A 21,944-nucleotide genomic window follows, 5' to 3' on the forward strand; every position below is an offset into this window, starting at 1 on the left:
CCACCAGAGGATGTTTGAATGATTCTTTAGTTTGTAGCTGCTGGAGCGCAGTTACTTCTTCACAGTGGATCAGTTAAAGCAGCAACAACTGGTGGCAGCAACCAGTCTTTTTGTGAAGAGACTACAAACTACAAAATGACTCATGACATTCCTACCTAGGGTTGCAAAGTTCCGGGAATTTTCAAAGATGGAAACTTTCCACGGGAATTAACGGGAATTTATGGGAATGTTCTAAATGGAAGGTTGGCTCTTCATAGGGAACTTAAATATAGTGGGGAAAGTATATTTTAGCATAATCTTGACTAAAACAAACCATGCCATTCAAGTACACTTGAATATCCATGCCATTCCTCAATCACATGCACATAGCACACTGCTTACTGCATGGCTATTGAGACCACACCCCCTGAAGGCACTGTGCACAGAGGATTCCTAGAAGCAATTTAACTCAACATTCATGTTTTTGTTCTTCAATGAAACAAATGATTGTTAAATAAAATAATTAAAACGTGTTCTGTTCTACATACAATCTGTTGAAATGTCATGTTTTTTTTTATTGTATAATTTTGCATGGATGTACGGAGCCCTGGAGGGTTCATAGAGAGACAAATAAATAAAACGTGTCCGTACGCTTTAGTAACTCGTGAGTTACTAAAGCGTACGGACACTGCTTATCTGGATTGTAATGCACTGATATGTTCGATCAGGTTTGGACCAATAACGTGCCTTTACAGCCGTCCTGAACACGTGTTTACCCTTAATCAGATACAGATGAGATTTTAATAGCAGGTGTAAATGGAGTCAAGTGAAGTGAGTCATGGAAAAACTAACCAAGTCGGACACGGAGTAACAAAAGTACATTATCAGGTGTACAAAGTGCAGTAATGTGTCTGTTACGTCAATCAATACTAATAGTAGCCGTAGTAATAGTAGTAGGCTATACAAAGTAGTGTTTGAAGTAGCAGTAATAGTAGTTGGTGTAGTAGAAATGCACTTCAAGTTGGAAATGGTACCTCATCAAATGAAATGTTGTACACCAAGAACACTGCTCCTAGAGAGCAAGCAACATAAATGCACTTGCAAATGTAATACCTTGTATTAACAATGCAGTGTTGCCATATTACAACCAAATGTGTAGTACAACTCGAGTGATGGAGGCATATTATTATTTATCAGTGCATAAAGCAGTCTGCGTATTGGCACAAAGGTCAACTTAACTCTTGTTGCTCCATTGTGATTAACGTCTTGCTGAAGTTGAGTAACTGAAATCTGCTTCCTCTGTGAGGAGAGATTTTCGAGATTCAAGCTGTGACCTTTTTCTTTTCAACAGACAGCCAGTTTTGTAAGATTCACAGTGAGTCAGAGTTGAATAAGTTATATTTTCAACTTTCTTAAGACCCCGATGGAAAAAGAATAACCCTTTTTTTGTGCTGATGGTGGCCAGTTAAACGATTTTCTAAACATATTCCAACCCTGCTGACCAGTGAGGGATGTGACTTGTCACTTTTCTATTCTTTGAGCAGGATATTGGTGATACCAGAATATAAAAGAAAGTGATGCGCGACTGCCAATTGGCAAATAAGGTGGCTTTTAGTATCACATCTAGGGCCTGTTTTTTTCTGAATGCCACACTCAAAGAAATCTTACAAAAAGCATTAAGGAGGAGAACAAAACAGAGTCCCGGTGACTAATAAATCACATGCTGCTATCTGATCTCAGAGAGTGAGCCAAAAGACATCCAAGCTGGGCAGTGATAGTTGATGATAGCCATTTGAAGGCCGACTACTAATGGGATACGAGCATATGATTCATGCAGCAGACAATAAGGCTCTTGTCAGTGGGGACAGGTTAGGCGTTGTGACACAGACACAACACACTGCTGTATAATGGGGTACACACTGGTGAATGCTGGGGAAATGTGCACAGTACGTTGTAGGCACACGCACAGACTGACGCATACAACGCACGACAGGAGTGGATTAGATCTAAGTGGGCGGGTTAATATCGCCCTCACACACACACGCAGTACACGAACACACACAGGTTAGTGGGGAGAGGTAAGTGGGTTCATGCGTGGGTGCACAGAGCAAACAGACAAAGAACACAGGAATAGCAACCGTGCCCACTGCATGTGTGTGTTGCAGATGTCCCTGCTGACTCATAGCTCGCTCGTTCGTCGCTCGGCTTTCACAGATTCCGCTTTTCTCCCCCTCAATAACACTGCCATCTCTTTCTTTCCTTTCTCTTTCATTCTGTCCCTCCTTCGGTCAGCCTCTCCTAAGACATACTGTCTCCTAGCAACCAAAGCTTTTAGCGCTAAAAATAAAAAGGCAGAATCACGACGGACAAGACAAAATATGATTCAATAACAGAAAGTTGCCAAAAGAGTTTAGAGTTTGGGCGCAGATCCAGAGAGCTGCAGTGTGAGGGTGTGATCTGTCTAAGGCTGCCTGACCAGCAGAGACCTGGGGCCACAGCGCTGTCATAATGTGTTCACAACAGGAAGGACACTGTGACCGCTCCTGTAAGCGCTGGAAAAGCTTTGTTTTACAACTATCCTGGGCTGGGTGATTCGTCAAATTCAATTTTTAATTCACTTGTGAGGTAACCAAGTTATTTAGCTTGGAGACCATTTATTCACATTCATGGTGTTTCTTTTGATGTAATTCAGAGGCAACAGATTTATAGAAACAGCAGAGACAGATAGCGAAAAAAACACAACACAGCTGATTGTGTGACGCACAACTGAGGGTCCAGCTGTCGAGGTGCATCTGCTACAGCTGGTGGTTTATGAGCTTTGAGATTAACAGATAAGTATGACACAGAAAGCAAGACACAGCGGGAGAGGGATAAGGATAGATAAAAGCAGTAGGATTTACAAAACAGACACATTTTGTACTTGTGAATAAACTATTAGAACTAGAAGAGAGTCTCAATCAGCGTTCCCGCCAGGGGGGCGTCTTGCCATCATTTGACGCCCTTATTCAGCTCGGAACGCCATGAACTCGAGCCGAGGGCGTCCAAACAAATTAGTATTTGAGAGAAGATCAAGAGTTTTTATCGCTTGACGAAAAGGAAAAAGGACAAAGACACCCCTCTGTTGGAGGGGCAAAGGAGTCTGGTGGGATTCTTTTCGGAGTATTGCTGATCGTTTCCCTGACATCGGCGGTGCTTGCTACAGGACAACACGGAACGTGCACGATTTGGACGCGATGAGCGGGGGGGGTGCTAGTGGACCACGCGCGTGAGCTGCGAGCACCGGAGCCTTGCAGCGGCGAAACTGAGGCTCCGTGGTAAACTGTGGTAACATGAAGAGCCGTTAGGGAGCCGAAAAATCCGGCGCTTCTTAGAGAGCCGAACCAAATGATCCGTGTCACCAACGTAAAAAGACAGTATCTATAAGGGACGGCTCAATTCAAAATTCAAGCCCCCCCCCCCCCCCTCTCTCGGGGTGGACGCCCTCTCAGCCCTGGTCTGGCGGAAACACTGGCTTCAATGTTTAGATTTCTCAGCCCTTAGGCAAGGGGGAGAGGGACACCAGTCTAGTTAAGAGTATATTTTATTATGACTATACACTGTGAGTAAGTGGTTTTTTTTGGCACAAACTCCCTTTCAGGTAGTGAAAATGACAGAGAAAGAATGCATCAAATTGAGCATGTGATGAGGTAACACAGGAATGTAGATGTGATGTATGAGTCAAGAGATTGATGACTTGTTATCTGGACAAAAAGCAGACCTTTAGTTTTGGGTCAGACCAACTTTCACCTATGACAATTTCTATGACTAGATATAGACGTGCGACTTCAAAGAAAGAAATTGAGATTCAAGCAAACTCTACCTGTTGTTACTAGCTTCTAGCTAGTGTCCCCTGAATAGGTCCTTATTAAAAACCAGTGATATGTTAGTGGTGATCATTGTGAGCTACATTACACTGCTTGTTTTACACCCGCTTTATATTAACCAACGGCATTGATCGACAGGAGCAAATATCTAGGTGCAGAAATCTTAGCTAGGCAAAGCTGAAGTAGACAAACAAACCCAAAGCCCTTTGTGCGATCTGGCAAGTTCCCACTCCAAACAGGAAGAATTTCTGATTGCGAGGCGGAGGTGAAACACACCATTTCAGGCCATTGGATTCTATATATAGCCAAGTATGGCGTAGGAAAACTAATTTGCCATTAGCCAGCGGTCCACAGCCACCTGCATTCTCCTTTCCAAGAAAAACACAGGATCTGTGCAGCCACAGTGGAGGGGTGAGGGGCTTCAACACACAGGTCTGCTTCTCTTAGGGACGCTGACGTCAACACATTTTTAATAGTGCTCTTAATAACAGATAGCCATCATTGGGGTATTGTCCAGAAGGCCACAAGACTAAACACAAATGGCCCCTTACTCTACGTGCTTTCCCCAACAACTTCTTTAACATGCTGTTCCATTTATCCATCTACCCCACATTTATTTCCCTCCCTTCCTTCTATTCTTTAGTGGGACTATATTTAGCGAAGCAAAGGTCAGTGTGTCTTTCTGCAGGGTAATGATTCAAGGGCACGGAGAGCGACGGACAGAGGTAACAGGCCAGGCTAATGGCCGGGGGCTGGCTGACTGCTGAAATCTGGATGGGGTTTTATCAGGGATGAGATCAGGACAACACAGAAAGGCAGGAAATAAATGGGCACAGTGCAGGAAAAAGGGAATCTCCGTTGGGCGTTGACGCAGAAAGTTCCACATTTTCAGGAAAAACAAAAACAAACAAATAAAAACAATTGGAGGAAAAATAGGAAAAGGTTCCAATCTAACCTAAACATTTGATTGCAAAGATGTTTAAAAACTCAAAATTACATAATCATTTGGTCTTGAATTCCCTCCAGTAGAAATTCTGTACTTTAAACAATCTTTAAAAAATGGAAGGACAATTTTAAGTCCAAGATTATGAACCTATGGACCTGGTTGTCTGGGTTACCAGTATTACTTTGCTGCGTAAACAACCTGTCTACAACAGACAATCTAATACTGCCTCATTGAGGAGTCCTGAGCCTCAAAGTACTGTTTTAAAACCCTCTGCTCCTCATTGAGTTGATCTGATAATTACCCTTAAAGGATGGAGTTTAGATCCTAGGAGCCAGTGGCTTAGTGCCAGGGAGGAGTCAGAGAGGAGCAGACGGGACGGGGAGGAAATCAGGTGGAAAGACAGCGAAGAAAAGGAGGAAGAAAAATGGCAAAAGGACAAAATAAAAACACAATTCAGCAGAGATCAAAGGAAAAAGGAGGATGGCCTTCTGCAGGTGCATGGCGTGAACCCTCACCTCGCTTCTCACATGACCCCCCGTTACATTAAGCTCGCAGTGAGACAGACAGAAACAGACTGGGAGAGGAAGGGGGGCAGACGGGGTCAGAGCCAGGGAGGAGGGATAAAAACTGAAATATGTGTCTTGCTAAAAAGAAAACCATATACTAGAGGTATGAGATGTTGGCTGAAACGTGTGCATGCATGTTTATTTCCAACTCAAGGAGTAAAGACACTGAATGAGTACTATGACGCCAGAGTAAAAGATAAAAGCTTTACAGAAACAGACAGAAGATAAGGGGAAACAAGACAAAGGTATGTGTGAATTAGGGCTGTCCCGAATGCAATTTTTCGGGCTCCGGGGACGGTAATCAGCAGTGAACCGCTTCAACACGTGTATTTCGCTTTTATTCACGGCATTCATCTTGTTATTCTCCAGTATTGTTGTTTTATAGTTATTTGTTAATGTACATAACCCAATTTGTGTTCTTTGAAATTGAAAAAGATATTGCATTGTGTTTGTTACTTTCGTTGCAGTTGTATATGTCTTAAGTGTAATTTGGCTTCCTATTTTTTATGGACATGCTTTTATTTTGAAGGAGAGTTAGCGCTGTTGACAGGAAGTTGTTGTTGCTATGGAAACACAGTGACGGAGATTAATGGAGAATAGTCATATCTACATATAAAAACCGAGAAAGTAAACGATGATGTAGACGAAGTTTATGGTTAAGTGTTAGCACCCCCCGAAGAGGCACAAGCTCTTACTTTGATATTGGAGATTTCAATAAATTCAATTTGTACGAAAAAAATCGAAAATCCGAATAACGAAATTGAAACCCGAATAGTACTCCAACGAACGAATATTCAGATATTTGGGTACAGCCCTAGTGTGAATGAGTGTTTTCAATGGAGGATCTGAAAGAGACAAAAACATAAAGTTGTTCGAAAATCTATTAAATATGAAACAACTAGCTCAAGATTAAATTTGTGCAGATAATGATGAGTAACTGTTTGTTGGAAGACTTGCTAACACTTCAAGTAGCTATCATTGAATTGTATGGCGTAATACCAGCCCACTGGGTCTAAGGGATCATGTGGTTATTTTCCATCTCAGTAATAAATCTTCCAAATAGCTTGTGCTGTGTTTCCCGTAGACTGTGAGGAACCCAAACTAAACAAAGCCTCAGCATTTAGGATGAGTGTTGATGAGTGCCCTGCTGTGTTCTCAAGTCTGCAGGAAAAAACAAAGCCGAAAGTTTGACTGTCATAGCAGTAACGGCACAGCGAAGCTTTTAAGTGTATAAACCACCTCAGCTCCAACTGAGACAGCTGAATCGTCCAATCTGTGACACAGCTGACGCCTGAACCTCACAAGACAGAAACCTGGTACTTCCTGAAGAACTCTGCAGCACCTCGGAGGCAGCCAAGGCTGTGATTCAGATAGCCCTGTGTGCAGGGCTCGACATTAAGGACTGCCCGATGGCCCGGGGCCATCTAGTATTTAGCTCGGGCAATGAAGCCTCACCTGCTGGTTGCCCGATCGGGCAATCTATTATGCCAGTATCATGCAGCTCGCGGATCCAGTAATGAGTGACCCGACAGTAAAACTAAACATATCTATAACTAGTTTAGGTAGTTTGAGAGGTAATTAAAATAGCTACGTGTGATATTCTAACCTGAAGTGTGTGTTTTGTCCGCTCACCGCTGCATGTGTTCATGCAGAGCTGCGTGTCGACTCGTCAGCAGCAGCTGATCTCTCTCTCCCGTCAGATTAGACTTCACTCGCGTTTATGTCCATATCGATCAGATCCAGCTAGTACTAGCTAATGACATGACTACATGCTTATTAAAAGACACCTAAACAATAAGTGTCGCTATGCAACTGGGTGAGGCCACAAAGTATAGCGCAGCATTATACATTTGTTTACATGCCCACCGGAACCCCGAGGCATTACCAACAGATCAACGCACAATCAACCCATACAGGACATCTCTTTCTCCACATTAAGTTAGACATTAGAATTGACTATTCTTGTTTGTCACATACTCTTCTTGTCTGTCACATAAGTGGCACAACTGAATTGCGCTAAAGGGAAATTATTTTGACCGGACATTTTGACCCAAGAGATTTAGATTTGCCGGCTAACAGGAACTCTGACGTCCCATTTTGTGTGCTTCGCGGATGTGCTCGTCTCCTCTCGACTGCTGCTCGGGTCTGCTCGGTCAGTTTCCGGATGAGGGGGCATTCGTTCGACCAACTTACAGTAGATAACAAACATTTTTAACAGGGGCCTTAATAGTGTAAATAATGTTTGTTTTGGCAGTTATAACTGAATGTAATTTTTTCTACTTTTTTACATCTGGGAAGGCATTTGCCTTCATCAGATGTAAAGTGTCTTGACCAACAACTTAAGTATTTCTTATAGCTATGCAGGGCATGCAAGCGAGCAAACACAAACAAGAACAAACAAACATACAATTGAAATTGTACAATATAATATTGTGGTGGTTCATCTTATAATTCAGTCTAGAGAATGCACCAGACAGCATCTAGACCTGCAAAAATCTAAATGTTCTAGGGGGAGGCCCCCCAAACCCTTCGTACATAATTTCATCCGCGCGCATTTTTCAGGGCAATCTCTATTGGGCTCAGGGCCATCTGTAGATTAGCTTATGGCGCGTTTCCACTGCAGCGGGTAGCCCCGTTTAAGCGTCCTTAACCGTCCTCAAGCGGCCAGGCCGATTTTTGGTGGCGTTTCCATATAGCCTAGTACCGGCCAGCGGGTACTTTTTCCCTCTTTTTCCGGCCTCATAAAATCGTGGTTCCCTCAGACCAGGGCCAGGGCTGAACTAGTGACGTCAACACTCTCGACTGCTGATTGGTCAGAGAGAATCGTCACAAGATTGCGCGCAAGTTCATCCCTAGCGTCGCATATATATCTAGAAGCAAGCTTGCAGCATTTTTATACACAGTATTTTGTAAACGGAGGAGCTACAAAAATGGCTACTTCTAAGAAAAGCACACCGTGGTCGACTGAGGAGGTGACGACGTTCCTTCATCTCATTGGGGATGATCAAATCCAGCGGGAGCTCGACGGAACAACGAGAAATGTAAAACACACACCAAGAAACAAGTACACGATCGCTTCCATATCCTCCATTGTTGTGTGTGAGTTGTGTCGCATTGAAGATGACGCCACTGCAGTTTTATCTCAGCGTCGCTCCACCCAAAAAGCCCGCCAAAAAGCTGATCGCCCCGCCTACACTGCGTTGCTAGCCCAGGTCCTAAACTGTAATGGAAATGCGCCACGGCCTGGGCCGGCCAGCGAGGCAGCCCGAGGCCAGAGCGAGGACGCTTAGGGACGCTTAAACGGGGCTACCCCGCTGCAGTGGAAACGCGCCATTAGATGGCCCACAGGGCCATCTCCCAAAATCCTTAATGTCATGCACTGCCTGTGTGTTTCCGTGCATTCAAGACTCACTTATTAAACTCAGATATGAGGAGAAGCTAATGTTGCATTCAGCAGGGTCCTCAGAGCTGATTTTCGGATTTCAAAGTCATTGTTTTTGTTGTGAATCGCTCTTATGAAACTGCTGCACTTTCCATCTCATTAAATTGATTGACTTAAGTATTGGCCGCCCCAAGGAGAACACAAAAATGCAGTAAAGCAGGAAATATTCACGGTTAAGAATGATCACTGATGTGTTAGTGACAAACTAACAACAATCACAATATATATATGTTCTAATCTGCAGCTTCTAGGCTTATCAGATTCAGGTTCAGCGAGGAAAAAAGACATGTACACATGCTTTGAAACCCGTCTGAGCATGCTCTCCTTCCAGACAATGAAAACCTTGTAATACATTCAACTCTAATGAGCTCCTGGCTACCTGACGGCCTCACTGGAGATGTGTGTGTGCACTCGTCTGAATTATAATGAGTAGGAAATAGAGACAGACTGACAGAAATATAGACGAGAGAAAAAAGTGAGATATGACAATAGTCTCCATGCAAAGGTGCACTGATTCTGTGTATCTGTTGCACAGCAACAAACACACTGTCCTACATGTGCACACACACACAGACACCTAAATTGTGCATGTTTGTGACACATGTCTAACGCTTCCTGAAAAGTCAGAAAGCAAGACATCGAAGCCATTGTTTCAGATGAAAGGGAAAGACCAATATATTTAGAAAGAGGAAATATGAAGTGAAGTGAAACTCTCTTCACTTATGCCCCTTTCACACCAGCGCTTTTTCAGCTCCGGCTCGGAGCTGGAGCCTGAAAAGCGCCGTTTTTTCCTGTTCACACCGCAGCGGCGCTGGCTCTTAGCTGCGGAATCGGGTTCACTTCCATCTCCAAAAAATTGTCGGCCTAGAGGCAAGAGCTTCGGAGCTAAGAGGTGGCGTCGCTTACGTCTCTCTTACGTCGAGGCGTGCAGGAAACTAAACCCTCCTCCCCTGAACATGGGTCGACTGTCACGACTCTTATACGACCTAAATAAATAATCCCAATCCAAGTTGTCAGAAACTGATGGATGCCGTTATGAAGCTGGTGTGACTAGAGATGGAATGATAGAGGAGACTTCAGAGCAGAAAAGAGAAGAGAAGATAAATATCTGCATTTAAATCTGGCTTCTGTGTTGTGGTTTGGTTTCCAGATGACTTTCATTTTCCTCCAACACACACATGTACGCAAACACGAGCCGTGACGAGGCCAACAACCAAGATATGGTAACTTTAGTTGTTGGAATGGGCCATGTGAACACTTGTGTGTACAAGGACACACACACACACCAGAATAGGCCCGTTGCTCCAAATCCAGAGAGCTGGTTGAGTGACTCATTCTCGTACTCCCTGCCAATCAAATTTCATCCCCTTTTCTCGTCTCCCCCTCCTTCTTTCCCAGAATGCCGATTTCCTTAAAGCATTTTCCACACAGACAAAGAGACTCCACTGTTGATTACGACTAGCAGGACGACCAGCACGAGTTGTGACTGATTTGACAAAACAAGAAGTAGAGAATCAAACAAATCAATACTTTCTGCATTTACATTTTAAAATAAGTGCATCTAAATTCTCCTGAAGCCGTTAATCTTAAATCATAGCCAGAAGGGTAACCAAGCGCAAATGTCAGACAGGTATGTGCATATTTGTGCACTGATTTAAGCCCCGGACACACCAAGCCGATTTTGGCTGTCGATGGATGTCAGGCCGACTATGAGCGTCCTGTCGCCCTACTCAGATTGGTGTGTCCCACACCGTTGGGTCTTTTCGGCCATGCCGACACCTTTTTGGCCGAAAACCTATATTGCCTTTGGCAGTCGGCCAAAGGCTGTCGGTCAAATAAATCACTCTGATTGGCTGTTCAGCTTAGCGAATCAGTGCATGAGAAGCGAAACGGAAGTGAGGGACCCAAACAAACTATTAAGAAGGCAAATCTGAGACTTCATTTAACTCCAGCTCTCGACACAGGTTCGGGAAAGCCCCATGAGCTTCTCGTTGTGGAGTGAAAATGGAACGCACACGCTATTTGTTTATATCACGCAGTCTGTTCTTCTTCTCTCGGTTATCACGCAGTCTGTCTTCTGGTTGTTGCCTCTTTTGAATGACGAATACACACTACCGCCGCCTGCTGGTAAGGAGAGTTATTGCCACTCACGCATGCGCAGTTCGTACGTGCTACTTGGCCGTCGGCTGAAGTCTTTGCGGTGTGTTCCAGTGTGACTGTTGGCCAAGACGCAGGAGACGTGAGGCGACAACAGTCGGGTCCGTCTGTGTGAGTTCTTTGGTGTCAGCTTGGTGTGTCCCTACCTTAACACTCTTGGCTAAGAGAAGTCAAGTACATTTTTATTTATAGCGTTTGCTTTGTGCCTCAGAGGGATTAATCAACATATGATCCTCAAAAGGAATGATAGGAAGTTGTACTTAGAAGTACAACTTCTAACTTTTTGTCGGTTTATACAAATATAACATGTATTTATCTCAATGCTTGAAAACACAGGAATATTTTAAACATTAGATGATAAAAGGTCAGGCAACTTTGACTATTGGTAACTCTATTCAATGTGGGTTGCCAATGTTAAGTATAGATCAATGCTCTAGGAAAAACCTGTTAGTTGATTGGTAAGTTATGTGCCCTTTTCAGTCAATACAAGTGTTCTTTATCATGCCTGACACTTTAAATACATGCCAGATTAACCTCCTTCACTGTGTTGGGAATTGCTGTTGATTAGATCAACTTGGACATTCAAACTGGAGGAAACCAAAACCAATGTACCTCACACTGCTGCTGAACAGGGCAAGTATTTCATTGTACAAACCATGCAGCGAATGCTGAAGTGTGTCACTGAATAAAAAGAATATCCGTCAACATTTGAGTTCTATGGTTCTATGCTGCCACCCTTCCACATTGGTTTATGATGCTGTTTGTGTACCACTTGTAGTGTATAGTACAATCACAGTGATTTCGCTCTGGATGACTGAGTCCCTGAAAATATAGAACCAGTGAGGGACTTTCTGCATGTGTGATGTCTGGGTGAGTTAGTCAGCCTTTCCTCATTGGCAGAGCCACCGCAGTCTTAATTCCTCAGTCTATTGCATTAAAGCTGGATGTTTCAGTCTCTAGACTGAGTGGCTCGCTCCCTGTGTTAAAACATTAGAGACAGAGGCACGACGGCGTCACCGCAGGGAGATGGCAGCCCAAATGAGCAAGCCACGCTCGCTAGCTTTAGTGAGAAAATTAAAAGTGTGTGTGTGTGATAATGCAAGACAGACATCACCCGTTTTCATGGCATGTGGGGGGTCCGGGCCCCCTAATAAAGTGTGCATGCTGTGAGTGGGCGAGATGAGTGAGTGTCTGTCTGAGGCACTCACTGACTTTCACGTTTCAACAAAAAACAGAGACTTGACTCATTCATCACCGCGGCTGGCCGGGGGGGGGGGGGGGGGGGTTCAAACTACCAACAGGGAGAGCAAATGGGTCATATTTCTACTTCTTATGGAGTTAAGAAATAAACAAGCGCTTTTCACTTAATAAATACAACATATGAAGTCAGAGAAGGGTTAATGATTCAGCATGCTTTCTCTGTCAGGTCATTTGATTCTATTAATTCAATCATCATATAATATGAACTCCTAAAGCATCAAGCTTGCCAAGATTTTTTGAACAATCCCACTTTAAGTTGTAATAATGAGGAACATTTACTGAGATTGTGTGCTGTGGGTGATAAGGAAAGGACAGCCTAGGGGAAGGAACAAACTTAGCTTTACGGCCGACTGGTGGTGCTGATCAAATGGTGCCATTCTTATCACTAATGTAATGTATGGCATACCTTTGAAGTAGCCAATAAGACAAGCCCAGCCCCTGCATTCCCTGTAACATTCTTGGCAGCTGTTTCAAGTTATTCTCTTCCATAGAAGCATATGCCTTGAGTAAATTAAAAACTAAATTTCATCCCCTCCCAATTTGTACACCATTTTGTTTTCACGTTTTTTTTCTCTAAATTGGACTATTGGAAGTGAGAGATATAATAGGGAATACATCAAATAAAATGTGGCATGTCTGATCGGGCAAAAAGTTGCTGTTTTATCAGATTTTTGAAAACCAAACAATGTTTTGCAAGCAACTGGTTTACTATGTCATGTGGCTGATGACTGTGGCTGTTATGTCATCATACTGAGGCCTGTAAACACCCCTCCCCCTGAATGTCTTCAATCTTTTCCTCATTGACCCATGTCAGCAATGATCTGTATCTATGTGCTGCAGATAAAGAGAAGATGCAAGTGTATGTGAATCTAAATTATTATGGGGATAAGGCGGTTCATGCTTGTCTGAAGTGTGTGAGAAGGTGAAGGCTTGTGTGAGAAAGAGAGAGGGTGTGTGTGAGTATGCACTTGAGTGGTTGGGAGTGTGAAAAAGTTTTTAGGCAATTAGTCTTTAGCTAACTTTATGTATTTTGGGTAACAAGCACTGTCACACGCAGTCACATCTATCATAAACACGCCACACACATAGCCACAGAGTCCCAGGGCAAGTTGTGACATAAAAGACCACAGGGTTCCCAAAAGACCAATGAGTGGAGCAAACACAGACAAAAAAGACGGTACTGCTGAAGTCCTCTCTTTCATTTGCTCGCTATTTTCTCTCCCTAGACTTCGACAGGTTATCTTTTCACTCTGAAGGTCTCAGACAAGACAACAACTGCCAGAAAATGTGTTCTTTGGCCCATTTTTTACTTATCAAGTCAAAACATTGGAAGATTTGTTTTTTTATTTGATTTCATACGAGGCATTTTAACTGCAAAGAACTTAAAGGTCAGGGTTGAATAAAGCCTTTTGAACTGATGTTACTGAGTAGAACCTTTTTGTGAGATCAAGGCAACTCTTCTTGTTCTGTGGTACTTTAGGAATAACTAAAAATCAGCTGGAGGAAACTGTCTGTTTTATATGTAATACATGTCTTTCATGCTGGCAAGAGCGAGCCCCACATGTGGCTCTGCTTTTGATTTAATTGCTTGGGATAAAAGGACACTTTAACAATTAATATCTTCTTTGAACCTGCAGACTGCTACCACACTGACACTGGAGTCTCTTTGTCATGCGCATGCATTTTTTAAAGATCTTCCCAATAAAATGAATTTAAGCATGTGCATGTCCAATAAAGGAAGTTACAGCAGCATTTATCTGCTGTCATCTGAATCAGTGTCAGCCCCATCTTGGGCAGTACTTATGATTGAGCTCAGCAAAGCCACACACAGAACGGAGACACATTGAAACATTTATATTTGGTCTCAATAAAGTTGTAGCTTTGCCTACCCTGCCTTTACATAAGAAGTGGGGTTTGTAGAGATAAGTATTTAGAAAAGTATCAAGCCTTGTATTTGTGAGATTATGAATAAAAACGGTGCTTGGTGTTTCTGAAAGCTGGACATCTCACATTTTCAATCAAGCAGTGTGGTCTAAAATGCAGGTGCAGCGCCAACAAGTGTATGGGCCGGAAAAGTCTGGGTTGGATCAACTCAGTCCAAACAACCACAAAATCCCCACTGTGCCTCTTTTTCTCTCTGCAACCGGCTGGCAGCACTCTCCCTCAGTGGCTCTTGGTGGTCCCTTTTGAAAACACATATCCAATTTATTTTTGCATCATTCTACAACGGGTTTCTAAATCAACTCAGCTGAAGACTTTCCACTGGTATCGCAATGTATCGCAATGAATGTCATCTCTCTCTCTCTCTCTAGGTCGTCCTCAGACGAGCCCTCCATCGTTGCTTCCAGTCATCCCGGTTCTCCATACATCTGGCCAGTTCATTGGTACTTTGTGCTCCTACGTCATTCTTGAGTATGAATGTCATGGTTGGCTTTAAGTGTGTGTCAATGCTTCCATTTCTTTGTAAAACAGTTTATAAACTACATCTTGCCACCTACTTTAAGTCTCTAATTGACTGAACACAACCTTGCGTACTACATCTTACTGCGGCTCTAAGCTAAAACTCCCTACAACATATGGCATTTGGTGAATGTTATATTTTGACAGAAACTTGGTTGTAACTTCTCAGCACTGGCAATGACCGTAGCAATGTGGCCAGCATTAAACCGAGCCATACAGGACCACGCCTAGTCTGTCCCTTCATCCTTTCTGCTGTGTGTAGACGGCAGACTCAAGCCTACCTCAATCCTACTGCCATAAACAATGTCAAAACCAACCAACCAACTCCTTCTCCATGAACCACAGATGATAGCCATAACACAGCACACCTCTTCAGTTAGGCTGACTTTAGCCAAAACAGCCTCAGACAAAGCACAAACCTACCTCTTCACTTTGTCTCTCTCAGCCTTGGTTTGATTCGAAAACCTTCAGAGAGCTCCAAGGGCACTTAAAACTGCAGTTTTTGACAAACTATGGCTTTCAAAGCCTACTTGTAAATCTAAGAGTCTGATGGGCAAATGGTAGACAGCTTTAACCTTTAGATGTAATATTGATTAAACGGCATAAGAAGAGTTTATGCAAAATGGATTTGTAAGTGTGTGTTCGACCATTACTGAAGCCGGAAACCCTGTACCCTGTCAGGTGTTTCAGAGATATCTTACATGTTGCAGAAGCCTTGCTTATCTGCTCGGTGAAGTGTGTCGTTGGTTCCACTTGAGCTGCTCTGTGCTTTTATCTGCCCTGCTGGGGGTCCACGGTCACGGAGCCAACACAGATTCACTCAATCATAAACACTCACAGATACCAAAGCAAGTGGGACGGCTGACGGAGACATTTAAGATGATGAGGACATTCTTTGCACTAAAAAGTGGTTCCAGGTGTGTCTTCTTCTGAAAAATATAGCTTCAGAAAATCAATAACTGTAAGAAACAGCTATTTGTGGTATGCCCCTTTAAAAATGTGTACTTTTATCATTCTTACAAATTACAGGCCAAATTTAGAGCAATGTGGCGCCACAATAACATGAATTCAGAACATACCATATCAACATAAATGTCTGGCATGGTGGCAGACAATATAGGAGCAGCAGCTTCTTCTCTAAACTTTATTTAGGTTTTCTAAATCAGAAATGACCACACTTAACAACAAAAGTAACTACTGTGGTGTAACATTACAAATGTTTGAAAAGTACTGGTTTCACACTAAAACAAGCTGGATTATGCATGATATATCTGTGCAGCTACCAAACAACAACCACAGTGCCACTGCCCATAGGCCAGCTGAAATATGCAGTCGAATAAACTAGCCTCATGGTTGAGTTTGAAACAATCAAAACTGATAGCAATCAGATTGTCATATTGGTTAACATGACTTACAAAATATATTTGTATACCATTACCAAGTACCTGAAGATAGACAAAATATTGGATGGGTATTTAAAAAAACATTGCACAAGTTGGATCTTATATAACCTAATATAAAATAAAACGGCAGGCATGGATGTCCATCAACACTCACCTTTCAGAGCGACTGTCATGCTTTCCTGTGTTAGAGGCCCCAGTGTTTGTTTGGCCAGAATGCCCGGGCTCGTGCAACCTGTTGTCTATTCTCTTGCTTTGTATGGGTCACCAAAGCCACTGTACATACACACTTCCAGGAAAAAGGCCTGCAGTAACGTCGAGAGATGATCGTAGCAACCCTGACCCGGGCCACCACGCCAGAGAAATGCTGACGTCACTGTGCTGTGTTTTCCAGGGTCTGCATGTACGGACTCGGCAGCAATCGGGAATGTGATCAGGTCAACCTTTTGCTTTGACCTGATCCCTCACAGTAACTACATAATGGCAGGAAAACCAGGGAAACGGGTACATCCTGTGAGGAACACTGGTATTTAGGGGCTTTTTGGTTTGGGTATTTTCCTCCTAAATGGATTCTGTCATGATGAATACTGAATTGGAAAGCAATGCAACACTGGCATGTACCTGAGTATTAAATGGTACTGGGAACAATTAGATCAGATTTTAAGTATTCTTATTTTTTAAGATGAAAAGAAACCTTTTTTAGGAAAAACAAAGGCTCTTACCAGAAATAACTAAATGAAACCAATATATCATCTATTTGCCTTATGGGGATGGGACTATAGCATTTTATTGTGGATAAAACACTAACAAAAAGTGAATCGTGCTGAACTTCCATTACCATTCTGAATATCATCGCTGATTGAATTGAAAAGGCTGTCTCACTCACTTTCATTGTATCGATGTGGAAAGAAATGCTTGACTGAGGAAATACAGGCATTATCATAAAAAAAAAAAACGTATGTTACTATTAGATTTTTCCTCCATTTATGAAGGGAGACCATATGATTTATGATTAACGTATCTGGAAGTTCTGATTTCATAAAAATGCTGTGTCAAAAAATGGAAGGTTAAGTGATTCCAGTGATTCATTTTAAGAGTTTACGCATATTTTGATGAATATAATTAGGGATAATATTAGGGATGCTCCGATCGATATCGGCTGATACTCACTCTCTACCGATCGATCGGTGCTCTCTAAACATGCCGATCGCATGACGTAAAATACATGACACTTTTCTCTGTGAGCGGCAAAACAAGCTCGCCAAAATGGCTTCACCGGTCTGGCATTATTTTAAGGTGTCCGAAAAAGACAGTAAAATAGCGGTATGCAACGTGTGTGAAGCAGAAATCCTGCAGCTCCGCCCGCCGGACAGGTAAGCGCACCGAAACACACACACAGGGAGAACCAGACCGCAGTTCATTTCCTCATATTCCAAACGAGAAATTACGGTAGCAAATCACCCGGTTCTTTACGACCAGAACTATTAACGGGATACAAACCGGAGGAACCAGGCATGGAGGGAGGTGGCAGAGACAGTGGGTGAAATGGTGATTGGTTGTTGGTCGCGTTGCTCGCAAAAAATCCCCAAGCTTTCAGACACGCCCAGCTCCAAGATTTTCAAGATTTTTGAAAAGCTGCTGTGTGGACGTACCGTAAGAGTTAGACTTAACACACTTAGCTATTTTATCTACCTCTGGAACAAGCTAAACTAGTTATTATAAATATATTTATTCTTCATTGTCGGGTCACTCATTACTGGATCAGTGAGCTGCATGAGATACTGACAGGCTGTCAGGAGAGAGAGAGGGGGAGAGAGGAAAAGAGAGCGCTTCCGCTAATTTCTCCCGTGTTATTATCCAAAGTGAATGTAAACTTGAATAATGTACATCATTTGAATGTAATAATTAAGTTGATTGTTGTTTGTGGAAGCTCCAGTGAATGAGCCCCATTAACTGAGTTTTAAACATCACTTTAAATGGAAGATTTAAAGTGATGTTTAAATCTTCCATTTAGGCCCCGCCCACTCGATCGGATCGGCCGATACTGATTCCGGCGATCGGCCCCGAAATTGGCGATCAGAGCATCCCTAGATAATATAGTGAAAAACAATTTATTTTTGCATTATTAAATAAAATTGACCCATTGCCTCCACCTGACACTACAGCAAATCTCCACTAAAACCCAGGGAGACAGGGTGTCCAGAATTGCAGAGACCACACAGCCACATCCCTGTATACACTTAAGTCTCCAGCACCTCCTCTCAAACTTTCCCTGAGACAAACAGCTCGGCCTCAACCTGTAGTGGAATTGGGCCGTCTTTGCTGCTGCCAACAGCATAAATCAGTATAAAACTGAGACAGTAACACAACAGAGTTCTTCCCAAAGGAAACGAACAGCGTCATTCTTCTGTCAAAATGAGCCTGTGGTTCATTAGCTTTGGTCTACCCAGTGTTATTAGAGCTATTTGAATCTGCATAAAGACGTCTAGTTGTTCTTCCTGTAATTATAATGGGATGACTCAACTGCCCACAGCCAAATGGTCTTCCTCAAGAGCAATTTGGTCTTGCTGGTAATGGTCAAACACTCACTTTATTGTGACCACATCAATGTCAGGTAAAGCCACACATTGACAGACATATGGGCTCGCACACATTTACACTCACAAACACATACACATACATATACTCACAGTCATAAACAGGAGCCCAGCCCTCACCAGACTTAACACCAGCTAATTGCTCATGTATGGCTCCTTTCACTCCACACACACTCACACAGTGCAACAAAGCGTGCTGGCTCGCTGGCCGTCTACAGCTGTGACGTCTCACATGTGGCGCTGTGTTGATATAAGGAGTAACACAAGTGGAAAATTGGAGCTGGTGGGGCCAGACTGCTGACTTCCTGATAGGAATAGTGGAGTGGAGGTTGACCCATATATACATAAAGTAGTCAACAGGCTCAATCACTGAAGGGAAGACAGACAAAGGGTCTGTGTAGCTCAATGCATAATGTGATGTGGCTACTGAACAGGGTTTACCTTAGCATGGACTTACTTATACACTTTATAAGATAAGATAAAAAGTACTTTATTGATCCCAAATAGTCAAAATGAATAACCAACACCACACACACTGATGATAAATGTTACACAGTTCCATTAAAGGATGTGGCTCACTTTCTCTCAATCCCCAGAAATTAAAGGAAGTCACAAAACTGAGAACTTACCACCACGCTGACTTTCATTTAGCACACACCCCAACAACCCTTAGAACACCTTTAGTGGTGGTCAGAATATGAACAGTTAATTTTGCATATGCAGAATACTTTCATTTGTAAAAATAAAATGCAATGAAACTGCTACAGTTAAGAACCTTTATTATTATTCTTCTTTCTAGTATTGGGTGCACTTGACGGATGTTTGATTAGTAATTGCCTGCCAATAATGTTTTGCTTGATGTGATATATGATCGAAAGTGGCGTTCAGTTTATAAGTATTTTGGGGCTATGCAACTCATAAGGAACTTCAAATCATAAAAATGGTAATTTAAGCTTATTTTAATACCCATGTGGCTTTAGAAGATCTTACCAAGTTCTCTCTGTGAAAAAGCTGCTTGAGTTTTCACATAATTGTATTGTGATATAAAAAGTTATCTGAAGCAGTGCAGAGACTCACAAGTTCCTAATTATGATGTTGTGTTGTGGCGTGGCATTCCCCTCTTAAACAGCCATTATGTTTATTGGATCTCTTTCCCAAGATTACCATACACAACTTTGGACTAAACTGTCTTGAAGAGCACAGACACACTGTAGGAGAATCCATGAGTTATGGAAAGAAAATCATAATAATTTTAAATCACATTAAAAGTGGCTGAAAACATTTGAAGAATTTTGAATAGTAAATCTTTTTGAATTTCTGAAGCAGCTTAGTAAAACATTTTACTACGCTGGTAAAACAATCCACCAGGATACAATTATCGCATGTGTAGCAGGTTTACAGACAAAGAACCTCACATGAAGTATACAAAACACACAATAGCGTAAACAAAGGCACAAACTATATTCCCTGATTTAATTTGAGTACCTCACATTAGCAATGGAGGCAGCCTGTTATCCAAGAGCGCAGATAACCCAGGCTACTACTGAGACCTATCAGCGGTGAATTCCCAATCCAATCATTCAGTCCCATTACTACACTTCACTGTATGATGGGATGCAGTGATACATAAGGGTCCCCATTATACACACACATGTGGTGCTGGTTACAAGTGAAGCTTTTTCTTCCCTGGATTTTAGTGGTCTCGACTAAAACATCAACTAAATCACAAATGCAACAATATCGCAGTGAGGGTTGGTGCACTTTGGCTCTGACTCCTTACTACTGATCCGGGAAATTATGCTAACCCCACTGTACTCACTGTCAATAACTCAGCATAGTTTAAAGCAATATATCGTGTAAAGGTTTAACATAGGCTTTATGGTTGGATGTATCAAATATATTTGTTCTATGACGTGGTAGTAAACATTATTTACTTTTATAGTTTTAATTAAACGACAACAAGATGCTTTTATGGATCAACCCTAGCGCCATAATTCAGTCACTTTCCCCGTGGAGCGGAGTTTGTTAGCATGCTATCCGCTAGCTGCAGGAGTCAGGCGCTGTTGGTTTCATGTTAAGAACAAAAGCCGAGTCTAAACAAAGTTTTCTGATGTAGGCCTTTAAACTTACCCGGGTCTGCCGACGTTTTCATCTTTGTTGTCGTCTTCGTCTTATTGCTTCAGACACTTTCCCCGTCGACTCGTAACTTTAGACTTGGCTAGCTAAGTTTGCTAGCGAAGTTAGCAGTGACACCCCACTCCTTCCTCCGGTGTTGTTCTCACAAGTGTTAGAGGAGAACCTGTCTTCACTACGGGCTCGCTCCAACTTCAGAGAACTAACCGCCAACTTCACACGCGGCTCGGCGTTTTAATTCGACACATTGGCTTTTGCTGAAAAAGTTTTAGCCGGGGTATTTAAGTTGAAGTACAAGGAGTCTTGTGTGAAAAGTTGCCCCGAGCCTGGGGGGAAATCCAGTGTCCCGGGTCCGAATGGCGCAGAGTTTGTAGGAGCCGTGCTGCGGTCGGTCGGTGTGGAGCAGCGGAATGCGGAGAGTCTAAATGTTCATCCCGTTTGTTGCAACCGTGTCGCATGGTCGATTCCTCCTCCACATCATCATCCTTACCGACAGTCCAAACAACGACGCTTCTGAAAGCAACTCAAAAAGCAAAGCCAACTCTGTTCTCCTTTCTCTGCCCCTCTCTTTCTCCGGCACACACTTTTTCTTTTTCCACTCACTCACTCACTTCTTCGTGTTCTCTCAACAACCCCCCCCCCCTTTCTCTGTCGGGGTGTCGTGTTTCGCTCTCCTCCTGCCACACGGGGCCGCCCACGCTGACCCACGGAGGGAGGGAGGGGGTGAGGAACTCAACGCCCACTTGTTGCCAAAGATCGTCTATGTTTTTTGGAAGAATCACTTTCCCTTTCAGTCCAGAAGTGGCCTTGAAGGAAAGTGTATTACACTTAGCATAATGTAGGCTATGTTAACTGAGTGCCATTTGCAAACACAATTGAACTTAATATTTGATTAGCTCAATATAAAATTAGTTGTCCGAGGTCTATTTTGATCGCATTACACATTCATTATGAATGCTATCAATATAAATTATAAGATCTGATCGTTTATTTTTGTAGCCTAATGAATTAATTTTTTTAACAAGAAACTTTATTTTTGATGCTTCTAATGATAATTTTCTTACCGGTCTGTAACATTATTTAAGGCATGGACCTATAATATAATTATTCACATAACCTTGATATAAAGTGGTTTTAAAAT

General features: G+C 42.6%; 1 protein-coding gene across 1 annotated transcript in view; it reads right to left on the reverse strand.

The window, feature by feature from the left end:
• erf (Ets2 repressor factor) overlaps positions 1-21,496 on the reverse strand; it is a 38,592-nt gene extending 17,096 nt beyond the window's left edge. The window contains 1 exon segment of the mRNA XM_034201596.1: positions 20,801-21,496. Within this exon segment, the coding sequence (XP_034057487.1) occupies positions 20,801-20,822 (22 nt within the window). The 5' untranslated portion in view covers positions 20,823-21,496.
• Positions 21,497-21,944: the final 448 nt, after the last annotated feature.

The sequence above is a fragment of the Gymnodraco acuticeps genome, unplaced genomic scaffold (assembly GCF_902827175.1).
Source record: "Gymnodraco acuticeps unplaced genomic scaffold, fGymAcu1.1, whole genome shotgun sequence".
Taxonomy (NCBI): Eukaryota; Metazoa; Chordata; class Actinopteri; order Perciformes; family Bathydraconidae; genus Gymnodraco; species Gymnodraco acuticeps.